The following is a 14,119-nucleotide window of genomic DNA, read 5'->3' as shown; positions in this document are numbered from 1 at the left end:
GTTGGCATCTACGTATGCAATTTTTGACCACAATTTACATGGTTTCTGTTGGGAATTTTCACTATTTTGCAAACTACTAAAAACTGGTATGTAGAATTTATTTTAATTCATGTTAAAAACCCTTAGCTGCCATTTTAATATTTTGGGGATGGGGATTTTTCTATGGCGAATGGGTAATTCTCAATAGGGAGTTGGGATGGGGACAATGGGGAAATGGGGGGATGGCATATATTGTTAGTGGGTAGTTTGTACCATCCAAGAGCTGTAAGTATCAGGAAAACAAGTCCATTTTCAGTAAGTTGGGAATGGTTACAGATTAGAATAGTTTTCAGTAAGTTAGGAGTGGTAACAGATATTCCATTTACTCTGTTTAAAAGTTTTATAACAGTGTTGTTAGATTTCATGTCAGTGTCAGAAATCAAAATCTTATTTTTTTGTACAAAAATGACTTCGTTGTTAACATTTTAATTGAAGTTGTCTTAAATTTTTCATATCCAATTTAATAAATTATGAATGGGAGTTTTCAGTGTATTGACCATTCTGTATGAACTATTTCAGAGGCGTGCTGTGTATTGTAAAGATGTTTTAGATATAGAACAATTTTCAACAGTGAAGGGAGTTAACCTTGATCCAACTGATGACAAGTTTTATGAGAAATTCAATACAGGCAGTGTTTCATATGCCTGGCAACAAGAGGTATTTATATCTATAACTAGATATTGGAAGCTAATTGCATGGATTTGTTCTTTATTTATTTTGTCTAATAAGGTATTAATTACTGCTAGACAGGTGTGGATTATTTATATTCCTGAAAGTTTAATCAGAATATTTAGGGTCAGTGACTTTGAATTTGTTTTTGTTGTATGTACACCTTATGCAGTGTGGGGAAAGTACTTTGTTATAGTATGTGTCCCTCCATCCATATGTCTGTATATCCATCTGTCTGTTAACGTAACTCTGTAGATGCAACTCCTCTTAGTCTGGCTAGTAATTTTGAAAAATATATAATGGTGGTTTGACTCGATATATAATTCATCATCTCATGCTAGCATTTTTGTACGACAATTTTTTTTATGGTTATTGGACTTAGACTTATTCATATTCTACCAGCAGCTAGGTAAACATGGGTATGTGTATTTGAGATGATAGAGATTATGTTCATTATTATACCCCACAAACAAAGTTCATGGGGTTATTTACGTTTCACCCTGTCTGTCTGATTGTCCGTTTGTCTGTCCAAATTATTTTCTTAGCAGCTTGTAGTTTTATAACCAGATGGAGATGTGCATTCTGTCTTGAATTTATGTTTGGATAAAAATTGTAGAAATGACGGCTGTTGGACTCCAGCATTTTTTAGCAAAGCATTGTCCACAACTTTTCCTAAATAATTTGAGGATTGTTATGAGATGTAATGGGGTGTTAAATTACCATATTGAGAAGTGAATATTGTAAGTAATGATGAGCATTTGAACTACAGCATTTTCAGCAATACTTTGTCCGATGTGTTGTCTGCAATTGCTTCTCAATTACTTGCAGAATTGTAATGAAACTTTGTGGAATGGTATATAATCATATGGAGATGTGCTTATTGTCAGGGATTTATGGTTGGACAAAAAAATGTAGGAGATGGCTTTTGGACTATATCAGGAAAAATTTGGTCTCGTGCATTGTCCTGAACTCAATTAGGTGTTAAATTGCCATATTGTTATGTGCATCTTGTCAGAAATTTTTGTTTGAAGAAAAATTGTAGAATTGATGACTTTTGGAACTTAGGCATTAATCAGCAAAACTTGGTCTGCTGCATTATACACAACCCCTACTCAGATAATCATATGGAGATTTGCATATAGTCAGGAATTAGTCATATTCTGTTTTTGTGTTCTAAAAAAAATAGTGTGTCAAAAGTGCTTAGTCTATCCACCATAAAGTGTCCAATATGAATGATATATTCACATTGGTCTCCAGATGTACAGGGTTCAGCAGGCTGCAGAGGGTATTAGTCCAGTTGTATGCAACATCTAGTTTGAATACTGTGAAAGTACTTGTATTTATCAAACCAATTTCTTGGTTTAGGGAAAAATGGTATTAGATTCTTGAATTTGTGGATTTGACAAAAACCACATACAAATTAATGGAATTTTATTTCTTATGGGGAACCAAATTTTGTAGTTTGACAAACTCATTAAACATAGTATGAAAATAAGTACCATATAAACAATAATTCTCTCACAGTAGCACTGATTTTTATTGAAAATGTGTTAGTCATCAGGAGTAATGTGCAGTGAATATTATTTCTTCATTTGTTTTCAGATGATAGAAACAGAATGTTTTAAAGAATTGAATGTTTTTGGTCCAGAAGGGGGTCCATCACCTGATTTAGAGGATCCACCCCCTCCTGAAAACAGAGGGGGGCTACTTGAGAGATTATTTAGAAGACAGAGGGTGAGTATACTATGCACATTGCTCAGCAATGATTGAGTTTTAAGGGAAATTCTAAATTTGCTAAATTCCAGTTAAAATTCCATTTTTCTAGTAGAAATAATTTACATTTGCTAAAATTTGCTTGTGGGATGTTGCAAATTTTAGAAGTGTAGTACCAAAATAACTGATGAAACTGAGATTTAGCTATTAGATTATTATGGTACTTGCTAAAATAGAATAGTTGAAATATTCCTTAAATTCAATCCCTTCTCAAGTGGTTAGTGGTATTGTTTTACCGTTTTGTGTTTATCTGTTCTGTATGCAAACTATCAACATTGTTACTCAGCTTCACTTTGATGGGTTATACATTGTGTATGTTTTGGGTCAAGTGCACTTAAACTTCTCATTTGTCTTAGTGCCTCATTTATTTCTTTAAGGTTTTCATTAATTTTTATTACAAAATATCAGCAAAATATGCAGATCCAGGGGTGGGGATGATTGATTATGTACAAATAAAAATTACTTGTGCAGGCCCCTTTCTTTATATATCTTTTATTCTCATAAGCCAAATATAAACAATGGTATAGACATGCATAAATACAGTAAATAATACAAATATAGAGTATAAAAGTAAGTTATTAAAAGCATTTAAACATTTATCATGGAGATTGATTCTTTTTATTGATAATTTGCATGAATTTGCATAATTGAACAAGCATTGAAACATTCTTTGTGTTCATCAATTCGTTGAATTTTAAACCGTTAGGTCTGCAGATACACTTTTCTTTTAATAAATTTTTTTCTATCGTTTTTTACATAATTTTACAAACAATTAACAAGTGAAACTCATTGCTGATATCACCTGAATTGCAGAGAGTACTATTTCTTTGTTCTCTAGGAATGTTCTGCCAACTTCCCTTTTCTATGGGCAAATAATGGTTAAGTGTTCTAAATCAGCACATCATAACAGTGCTTTTGTCATCAAGAATATTAATGTAATTCTCGAATTCATTCTATTCATAAAGAGACAGTAATTTAAGGCTTTGGTGATGTGTTTATATCTGAATACCAACATTTATTGAAACAGATCAATTAAAATTTGTTTTACATTGTTATACAACCAAGTTAGATTTGTGAACATTTGGCTATTTCATACAAATGATATTCGGCAACCATTTAAAATTGATCTAACATGTTTTACCCATTCTATTTTAATATTAAACTTGTGTAATGCAAGTTTATATAATATTGATGGAAGTTTTTCTGGCTGCTGTATGAGCTTCCCCCATTCGAAGTATTACATTGATATCTAAAGAATATCTACCAAATTCCCCATAGACCATAAAAAATTTTCAGTTGACTTTTTCATGTGCAATAAAATTTTACAGAATTTATGATGTACTCCCTCTAATACGGTGTTATTTCCAAATCTCCAGGCTTCTCTGCCATATAACATAATCAGCATTACTATATTATCAAATAGGTCAAGTTGACACTCTATTGATAAATTATGGGATCTACCCTAACAAATTACATTGTACATAGCACGAGTGGCTTTGCTTGCTTGAGCTTTTTTTGTAGTGGCTGAAAAACTTTGAAAACAAGACCCGTAATTAATTTAATTCAGACACAATTTCTGATGATATGTTATTATACGTAAATGACAGTTATTTAGCATTGTACCTCTCGAAAATATAACAATCTTACTTTTCTCTACATTTACTTTAAGTTCCCACATAATACAATATTCAAGTAACATATCTAATTGTTTCTGTAGGTCAGATTGTGATTCAGATACTAAAACTGTATCGTTTGCATAGAGTATCATAAAAAGTTTTAGATATTAACTACTGAATCTGCCTCTGGCATGGTATTTTCTCATAGAATTCTAATTACTACTGCTATGATGTGGCCTTAGTCATAAAAACTATTTATTAATTATGTTTTTATATGCTGATTATTAAGTTTTTCCATTGTAGAATTCAGAGGGACACTGACAGCCATAGTAGTATGGTGTAATAGACACTCAGTGATATTAATATCAAAGCTCAGGATTCAAGGGAAAGAACCCAGAGGAAGAACTGTCTGGAAGGGGAGATAACTACCATCATCTCTCAAGATTGGTTTTATAATTTCCCTAGTATAATCGACAACTTTGCTAGTTCCTTACTTATTTTTTGTTGTTTAAAAGAGATCTTGGTATTATCTTTTTTTTTGTGTTTACCCAAAGAAAGAGAAAGATGCCATTGGAGAAGTGAGAATAGTCCCACTTCAATATGAGGTAGAGCTGCAGTACGGCTCCATGGACATTGGTCAAAAGGGTGTTTATGATAGTACCAACTTAATGTATACATGTCTTGAGGTGTTGAGGCTCAAATCACTAACTTTGTGAAAATTTGTGGTTATGAATTACAGCAATATTTAATTGGTTAAAATCAAATGAAGATGAATTTTATTTAGAAAAACAATATGATGTTTGAGAATGAGTAGCAACACAGTTAATTTCTTATTGTTTTAACCAAAAAGGTGTATTTTGAATAGGGCAATATTGATACTAATAACCAGAGTATTTTCAATAAACATGGAATGAATGTTTCAAGTTATAGTAGTAGAGAAAAAAAATATCTGATTTTATTTGTACCATCAAATTTCATGACATTCACAGTACATAATACTTTTTACAAAGCTTGGCTCTTGTCATTATTTTTTTATGAAAAATAAATGTTTACTAAATAAGGTGACTATATTGGTCCTATTCTTTTTATTTGATGTGTTTTTTCAAGTATACAAAACTTTACTTTCGATCCTGATCTTTACTATCTCTCTTAAAAATATAAGTGCTTTGAAAATGTGTGTCAGTTAGCAACTAGAGTTACCCCCCCTTTCCATTTATCAAAAAAATATTTTGATCTGGTTTATTTGCTATTGATACAAATGAATTTTAATTGGTAAATACGGTGATAAAAATCAGATGAAAAAATGCTGGACTTTAAGTATGATTAAGAACTATAGCAGGTTGAAGCGTACCTTTCCACTAGGATCTTATCTTTGTATAGAAGTACACTACCATTTGTATTGGTAAATTCACTTTAAATAAAACTTTTTTTGCCTTTTTTGATGGATTTCAATAGTATGAAGCAGCAGGTATATTTTGATGTACATGATTATTAATTTCTTTTCAGTATTTCTGGTTTTCTAAGTTCTTGTAAGAATGCAAAAAAATATGATGAAACTAGACTGTTTAAATGATATGCCATAAAAGTAGGTCTATTCCATTCTGTAACTTGACTTAGAGGAAACTATCAATAAACCTTTGTAATTCAATTATAATTCAGATCCTGTCATTTACCATTATTAAGTTTGATAACGTCTTGATAGGGTTGGTTCAGAATAAACTTATTTTCAGCCATTATTTTCCATGTCAAGCGGTATATCCTGTGGTCTGTGTTACTCTCTATTTTTCAATTTGAACACTAAAAATTGATGTACTTCTTTAGAACAAAGAGTTATCCCATCATCCCATTATTTCAATAACATTTACTGGAAGACATCAACAATTATAGAGTGTTGTTGATTTTTCAAAACTTGCTGATGTTAGCAAACTTTTTTGAAAAAGTCCCAAGCTCCAGAACTGAGCTATATTTGAGCTTATTAGTCTGACCAATGACCTTAGGGGTGTTAGGAGGCAGCTTGCTAGTCAAGATTTTTTTTTTCGTGTACCCAGTGTTCAATTTTGTGTTGTCTTCCTGTAGGGGAATTTTTCTCGTAGATAGAAAACTTGCCAGTATTTTTTTTCGTGAAATTAAGAGGAGATAATAGTAATTTGCAAGATGAATATTATCCAATGTGCTCAGTCATATATGTTTTTTGTTTTATATCATTGTTGGGTTTTTATCAGTCTTATTATAAACTTATCTTTTGATGTTGTCCCTTTCTTTATCTTGTTAGCTAATTGGAGATTGAAAAGAATTTCATTTGAGTTTGCCGTGCATATGTAGTCAATAGACCAAATGAGTAGGCATCTCTATAGATCTGAAGATAGGAAGTGTACTGGTATTGGTTTTACAGAGTGGCCCTATGTTAGAGTATTGACCCAAGACTTATTCTTTAATAGGTTGTCACTGTGTCCTCAGTGATTGGACAAGATAAAAGAGGGAGAGATTTCAAGATTTAATTGATAAGATTGGGTTTTTATTCCCCCCTTTGTTATTTGATGTGTGTTGTGAGTGGATGTCCATTAGAATTTTTATAGGATGGGTGAATTGTGGTAAATGAGAGTATTTAAAACACAAGTTGTATGTACATGTATGTTTTATTTTCTTGAAATTTGTTTTCATATTAAGGAGGTAGACCTAAGGTAAGGGACATAACTCTTGATATCAGTGATATGCTTTTATCACATTCAATTTCACCAAAACCTATCAAGGTTTCATTTGAAACAGAATGAAATCAATCTAAGTTTATTTGATGCTTACTTGAGATTGATGTAAAATGCTGAATACAAACGTTCCAGTTATTTGTAAGAGTTGTGTCCCTTACTCTAGGCTTAAGCTCTACTTAAGCAATCGTTAGAGAAATTCTCACCATTTCAATACATGTACTTTTAAATATTATACTTTGTATCATAAATCCTATAATACCAAGACTGTGTCATGTTATACCTGAACAATTTTATGTTTCAACCTTGTATGAATTAACTCCACTTTCACTCCACAAAAACAATAAGTATGATTTTGACGAGCATACAGTTCCTGTGATCAATCTACTTTGGCACAGTCATAGATTCGCAACTGTTTGTCAAATCGTAATATAATGTTTTTCAAAGAAAAAAAAATCACAACAGTTACAGGCTTACCATGAAAATAGTGGAAGTAAAACTGTGGCGAAAATTTCACGGTTTACAGTGGTCTATATTTCCAGTTCTCTATGGAAAAAAAAAAGACGAAAATCTTGTTTCTTGCTTCATTATCTACATATACCTTCATGTAAATACTGTGAATTTCCTAATTGAAAAAAAAAAAAAATTACCAAATTTATATTAAAAAAAAGGATGGAACAAATGACTTTATTTGGATTTGTTCACAACATGTTGCTTCTGATGTGTTGCCTGTACCTGACTTACATTCAAATCAAGTAAAAGAATTGGTAATGCAAAAAAGTGAAACATTGGTCCCCAGTCAACCAATTAGCCATAGGGGTGTAGTCTATTGGGTTTCTAGTACCCTAACCTATCATCAATGGCCAGCAACTACCAAAGTATAATCTGTATGTGTAGAATTCTTATTTCGGTTTTATGTATGGCAAATTGTCAATTGAATGTGGTAGATATTTTTTGTACTACATAGTTTTGTATTTAAATGAGTTCTACCTCCTTGTAATGATATTAATGCCATTTGAAAGCCATTTCTTACTCATGAAAATTTAAATGGTCTTAAATGAATTTGGAAATTAAAATTGCATAGAAACAAGCCCATTGCAACAATATTTTAGCATGGTTCTTTATTTAACGATGCAATAATATATTTATGACTATTATTACACAGTTATTTGATAGATTAAGTAGTATCTGTTCTTGACAGTCTCTGTTTTAATCTGGTACTGCACATCTTTGAATGTGTTTTTAAGTTTTTTATTCAATAGTAAGGGTTACTTATATCTGTATGTAAAATCTCTTCTTGAGATCATTATATATTATTGTTTACTAATGTAAATGAAAAGGTGTTAAGGTGTATTTGTCTGTACTCAAAGTTTGGGAGAATCAGCAGAATATTTTTTTTTTGTTTTATATCAAAATTTTAAATCAGTTGACTTTTGGTTTGTTGAAGAATAACTTCAGGATTTTTGTAAATAATTACAATATTTTCAGACTTAGTTAAGAAAAGGCGAAAAATTCTATCGCCAGTGAACAAGACAGTAAAGACCCAATTAATTTTTTCATGCATTTATTGTTAACTATGATTATTCTGAATGTAAATACAGGGTCCTCATAAATGAAGTCATACGAAATGGACTCAAATATACCAAAATGTAATGTGGTATAATTCAGTTTCCTCACATAATATATTTCTTATTAAATCATTATCTTTCAAGTTTGTTTCTCTTGTGAATTATTGTGGTTGAATTTTTAAAAGAATCTCAATTTAGAATCTCTTTTGCAAGGGAGATAACTCGTATATATTTTCATCTGATTCATGTGTTTTTCATTATTAGAAATGTCAACTATCATAAAAATTGTATTGGATGAAAATGAGAGTTTTTTTTTAAAGTAGACATATTACATGAGTTTCGACTTATTTTGATAGGACATTTTGAATTAACATTTCATTATATTTTGACCATGGAAAGAAATCCGTCATGATTTTAAGTGATATTTAATTCATATTTTCTGTATAATTTTATTATTTAAATTTACAAATAAATAAATAAAAAACAAGGCTATAGTAATTATCAAATTTGAAAGTAAGATTTGTTATATTTAATCCTCTTCTAATTAAACCCTTACTCCATGCAAGTAAAATAGGTATTGTTAATGTCTTTGTTTTTAATGAATTTGCTGTAATTCCGAAACAACTTTAAATGACTATGTACATTTATGTTACTTTAATATTTCATGAGTGTTTCGAGGAAGAATATTATTTGATTTATGTAATTCAATTTGTTACTCTATATATATAACATGGTACTATCTGTCTTTTACTATTGATATTCTGTAAATAATGCCATTTTGTGACAAACCGATCAAAAAATGGAAATAAAGTGGTTGCAGATTGATGTTCCACTGTTGTAATATTTATTTTTTTCATCCTGCTATACAATATCAATTGAAGCTGTTGTTTTTTTAGAATCCTTGGCCAAAATTTTTCATAATTTATAAATTTACTTTTAACATATCAGATGGCACTTTTTCAAAAATGTTATAACATCATTTCACTATATGTGTTTCCACAAACTAAGATACTAAAGTGGTATTTTTAAAGGTCTTCTTCATTGCTCTGTATGTGTTTCCACAAAACTAAGATACTAAAATGATAATCTTCTCTGTGTTATGAACTAGCATTATTTACAGGATGAAATAATGTAAGGAGAAGGCAGATTATATGTATTGTATGTATGTCAGATTCAGTGCTGCAGGTTTCAGCTGTATATATAATTTATATGTCATAACAGTTTATGTGAAGTTGCATGTGTTAACATTTTCTGATTAATGTACTTCTCTCAATTTCAGTTTAGAAGTTAAAATTTATATAATTAACAGTAATGAAGAAATAAAGAATATGTATTTAAAAATAAGATCTTACTAAAAAGTACTAGAGAAGAAAGGGATATCTGTAAACATTAATTAAGTGGAGGAAAAAAAAACAATTAACGGGTTTAAGTGAACAGTAATTAAGAAGTAAATTTATCAGCTACTTAATTCTTTTTCCAGTTTTTTTACCCGATATTTTCTATATTAGGCTTCTGTCATAATATTAAATAATATCAGCAATTTCCATTGATGTTAGTTCCAGTCAACTGTGATGTTTCCGTTGAAAAGATTAAACCAGTTTTGAATATCTTGACAGCAAAATCACCTCTAACCCAATTGGGCTCAATGTGAAATTTTCAAAATTGACATTATCAAGTAAATTCATCAGAGGTCATGAAACATTTTCATTCATCTGAATAATTGGACACAGTCAGTAATATGTAAGTAATATTTATCAACCATTACTAAGGTAAAATACATGTAGGTAATAATTTTTATTAAAAAGTCAAACATTAATGTTTTTGGGTTGCTGAATGGCAGGAAGTTAAATCATTGAGTAATGATACCCACAAATAGCAGTTGGTATACTTCACAGATAAAACTATACAATATATACTTTGATGACATTATATACCATACCTTATGTACTTATTTTAACTCCACAGCCATTCAAATACTCAATTGTACTTCATTAATTTTAAACATTCTTTACCATTTTTGTGCTTGATTTGAAAGAGGGAAAATACTGCTGCCATTAATATTGCATAGATTACAATGCATTCTACATCAATGTCTGATTTACCAATGGTTTTATTATCCTTCTTTCAATTTTAGTATTTTTCGCCAACTCAAATCCATTAAATAATTGACTGTAACATTTGGTTTTTTTGTTTCATGTCATGATGGGTTCCCTTCTTAAACAAATTGGTGCTAACATGCTAGTCAATTGTTGAACCTTCTTTGATAAAAAAGGATATCTTTCACTTTTGTCAGCTGTTTAAGCACACCCAATGAAAAAGCTTTATTAATAAGAATTTCAACTTAAAAAATGAATTAAGCTATATTTAAATGGACAAAATTGAATGGTAATTAACTATGAAAAATATTTTGTATTACACCAGGTTTTAAGCAGCAGCATTTTGAATCAGTAAAATTAAAAATAATAGTTTTGCTTTCTTTTGCATACTTTTTCTATTTATGAAAATAACAATACTAAAACAGTTATGTCTAACTTTGTTTCATATTCAATTCAGCATGGCTAAATACTCTTTTACAGCAGCATTAAGTCCTATTTATAGAAAGTGATGTAACTTCATTTGATACCTTTCTAGAATATGAGAGATGTATAATAGTTCCATGAAAATGTGGATGACAGCTCACAAATAAAATGTTAACTGATTGTTTTGTTTTTTTATTTTCTATACAAACAAACATTTCTTTGCTATATTCATTTTTGAAAATTGCATTTGGATAAGTACATCAATTTCAAGTATAAGTTCACAGTGTCTTTCCTCACTATCAAGTGTGACAGCTTGATTACTGCACACAGATAATAGTAGTACCTCACTGTATAACGAAATATAAGCTTTATAAAGAATTGTAATGTTTTAAGAATCATGTGATAATGTTCGTTTTCTTGTAATTTGGTTTGGTTTATTCCGTACCAGAACTTGACTTTCTGTGAGAACTCGGTGGTTGTTTCTAGAAAAGTAGAGGATGCTTACCCTACCGGTGCACCTGGTCCATGCTCCTATTTTTAGTGGAGTCCGAGTTGGTCATTTACTTTTGTTTCTTTGTATGTATTATTTTTAGTTACTTTATGTTCTTTCTTGTGTTCGTCTGTTTTCCATCTGTCTCTGGCATTTGTCTTTGGATTACATTCTTTTAATTTTCCCTAGAATCTTGGTTCTCTTGATTACACTTTTAAGGTGAGTTCATTTGATTGATAGCCCGATTGGTTTAATATTTTATTTCATATTATTCATTTATTCATAGACTTAAACATTTGGTGAATCGAACAGACCTTTCTTTTAATAGGTCAGATACTAGATTGTTATTTGTTAGCTAACATAGAAGCAAAAACCCACAGGTTGGTATGTCATCAAACTCAGCCGCTTTGTTCAGATTTCGAGTCGACCGTTGTCATTTTATCACTTAAATAGCGCATGCTTGATGGAGAAGTAGACACTGCCAATTTTGATGCATTTGGAATGTCATTTCGGTTCCAGAACCCAATTCACGATCTCGCGCACTTACATGGCGAGCGTGCTACCTCTTTACCCCCGAGGCGGTAAAATAGGTACTTAACACTGTTTTGCAAAGAAAATGAAAAACTGCCTGATAGCTCTGTTTGTAGTTCAAAAGCCATGAGTTACATCTGAACTAATAAATAACTACTGTAATTGTGATAAGAAAGTATTGAAAAGTGTTTGTAAATGAACTATTTTGAAAGGCAAAATGATCTATGTGAAATTGTTTCTAGCATCAGAAAAGATTTAAGTCTTTCCTATCGTAGTAAATAACGAAATCCGAAATCTGCAATATTAGATGTAAGGCTATAAAAATACACCAATACATATGCCCTCAACAATTATTATTTTCAAACCGCCGGGATACAAATCAAATACTTTTTAACCCTTTCACTATTGCGTTTACATGAACTTAGAATATATATATCCGTGCAACACAAATTGCGATCGGTCATCAATCACCGATCAGTTTCCGATCATGCATCGATCCGTCAAACGGATCGATATAACCGGTGATCGCATCACATTACCACAGAGCGATCAATGTGTTTTGCGTTTTCGGTTGTTTTCTTTGTCAAATTTACACATATTTACATAACGCAATAGATTTAAACACAAATTTATACTTTTATTTCACATTTCTTTTATTTTAAACAGATCATTTGTCATTTTACATAACAAAACTGCGATCAGATCGGTCACTGGTCATCGATCCATGAGCGATAAATCAGTCAGCGGGTATGGATTCGTCATATCGTTGCGCAGATCGGTTCTGTATATCTTTTGTTGCTAAACTAAGATATATTATATGGAGATTTGATTAATTATTTACCTATATCTTATTTAAGTTAAATAGTTGTTTAACGTATATTTATACACATTTAAACGCATATTATATACACATCTAAAGAAATATATCGTTTAATTCGTGGAAAAGGTACCACTAAAAGTGGTGAAATTCCAGGAGGATCCCGAACCACTTGGCGTTTATTTTTTTTTATTACAACAGACATGCAGTACGTCAAACATTTATGGGCTTAAAATAGGAACCCAGGAGGGTTTAGTGTTCATGTAAGGACAGAAGACTAAAATGATTGTTTAGATGAAAGCGACACAATTGCGCACTTAATCTTATTAGCCACTGAAATACTTGTACTTGTTTTGTCTGTTAACAAGGTCAAAATCTTTCAGAAAAAAAAAATATGCCAAATCTGGGAAATAAATAGTAAAATTTATGGTCTAAGTATGGCCTAAGAGACTCCACATGTGTGCCCCTATTGTTTAGGTATTGTCGGCATATCAGAGAATGCTGGCATTCGAGAACGTTTTTGCATAAATCAGCTTCCGTTTTCCAAGAAGTCATTGTTTACAAAGTAGTTACTATGTTATACATAATGAATTGATACATCGCATCTATCCCAACGAACATGAGATAAAGAATACTACAGACACTGTGAAGTCAGTCCCATATCTTGACCTACACTTAGAAATCGATGGTAAAGGAAAACTATTCACCAAACTTTACGACAAACGTGATGACTTTTCAGCACCTGTGCATGGAGTGTTCATATCAGAACTCATACGTTATGCCAGAGCTTGACGAAACTACGCAGACTTTTTGTATCGCGCTAGAATTATAAAAAATAGGCTTCTGGTACGGGGTTATATTGCTACAATATTGAAGTCATCACTACAGAAGATTTATGGTTGTCATTATGAACTCGTGGATCGTTACGGTGTATCCATCTGCACCATGAAAACTGTTCAACGTGTCATAGTTTTCCTTTCCTCTTTCGTCTACACCGGATTTGACTTTTAACGAGCAACTTGGCGGGACGCCTACCCTACCGGTGCACCTGGTCCATGCTCCCAGATTTTAGTGGAGTCCGAGATGCTCATTTGCTTTTGTTACTTTGTATGTATGATTTTAGTTACTTAATGTTCTGTGTTGTCCCTTGTACTCTTTGGAAGACCAAAACAAACAAGAACAAAGTAAACAAAACAGAAAAAGCAAATCTATAAGTAATCATAAAAGGAAAATGAATATTTAAAAACTTTGAGGTATTGACGAGGTACACACAATGCTTAAATTCGGGTAAACACAAAATAAAATCTAGATTCATTCAATTCATTGTTTCAAGAACCATATACATTGTCTTGGTTATCGCCAGGCCACTCTGTTTACCCGTATAAACAGATGTTC

At 31.2% G+C, this 14,119-nt stretch overlaps 1 protein-coding gene across 1 annotated transcript in view; it reads left to right on the top strand.

The window, feature by feature from the left end:
* The window catches only part of LOC148621367 (G protein-coupled receptor kinase 5-like), a 38,611-nt gene extending 27,545 nt beyond the window's left edge, over window positions 1–11,066 (top strand). The window contains exons 14-16 of the mRNA XM_088575613.1: window positions 559–696; window positions 2,311–2,442; window positions 4,401–11,066. Coding sequence (XP_088431739.1) covers window positions 559–696; window positions 2,311–2,442; window positions 4,401–4,418 — 288 coding nt within the window. The 3' untranslated portion in view covers window positions 4,419–11,066. The remainder of the gene's footprint in view (window positions 1–558; window positions 697–2,310; window positions 2,443–4,400) is intronic.
* The last annotated feature ends 3,053 nt before the right edge of the window (window positions 11,067–14,119 follow it).

Source organism: Perna viridis, chromosome 3, assembly GCF_037379345.1.
Source record: "Perna viridis isolate PV_CMFRI_1.1 ecotype Kerala chromosome 3, ASM3737934v1, whole genome shotgun sequence".
NCBI classification, from domain to species: domain Eukaryota; kingdom Metazoa; phylum Mollusca; class Bivalvia; order Mytilida; family Mytilidae; genus Perna; species Perna viridis.
Note: the sequence above shows the minus strand (reverse complement) of the source record. Positions and strands in the feature narration are given on the sequence as shown.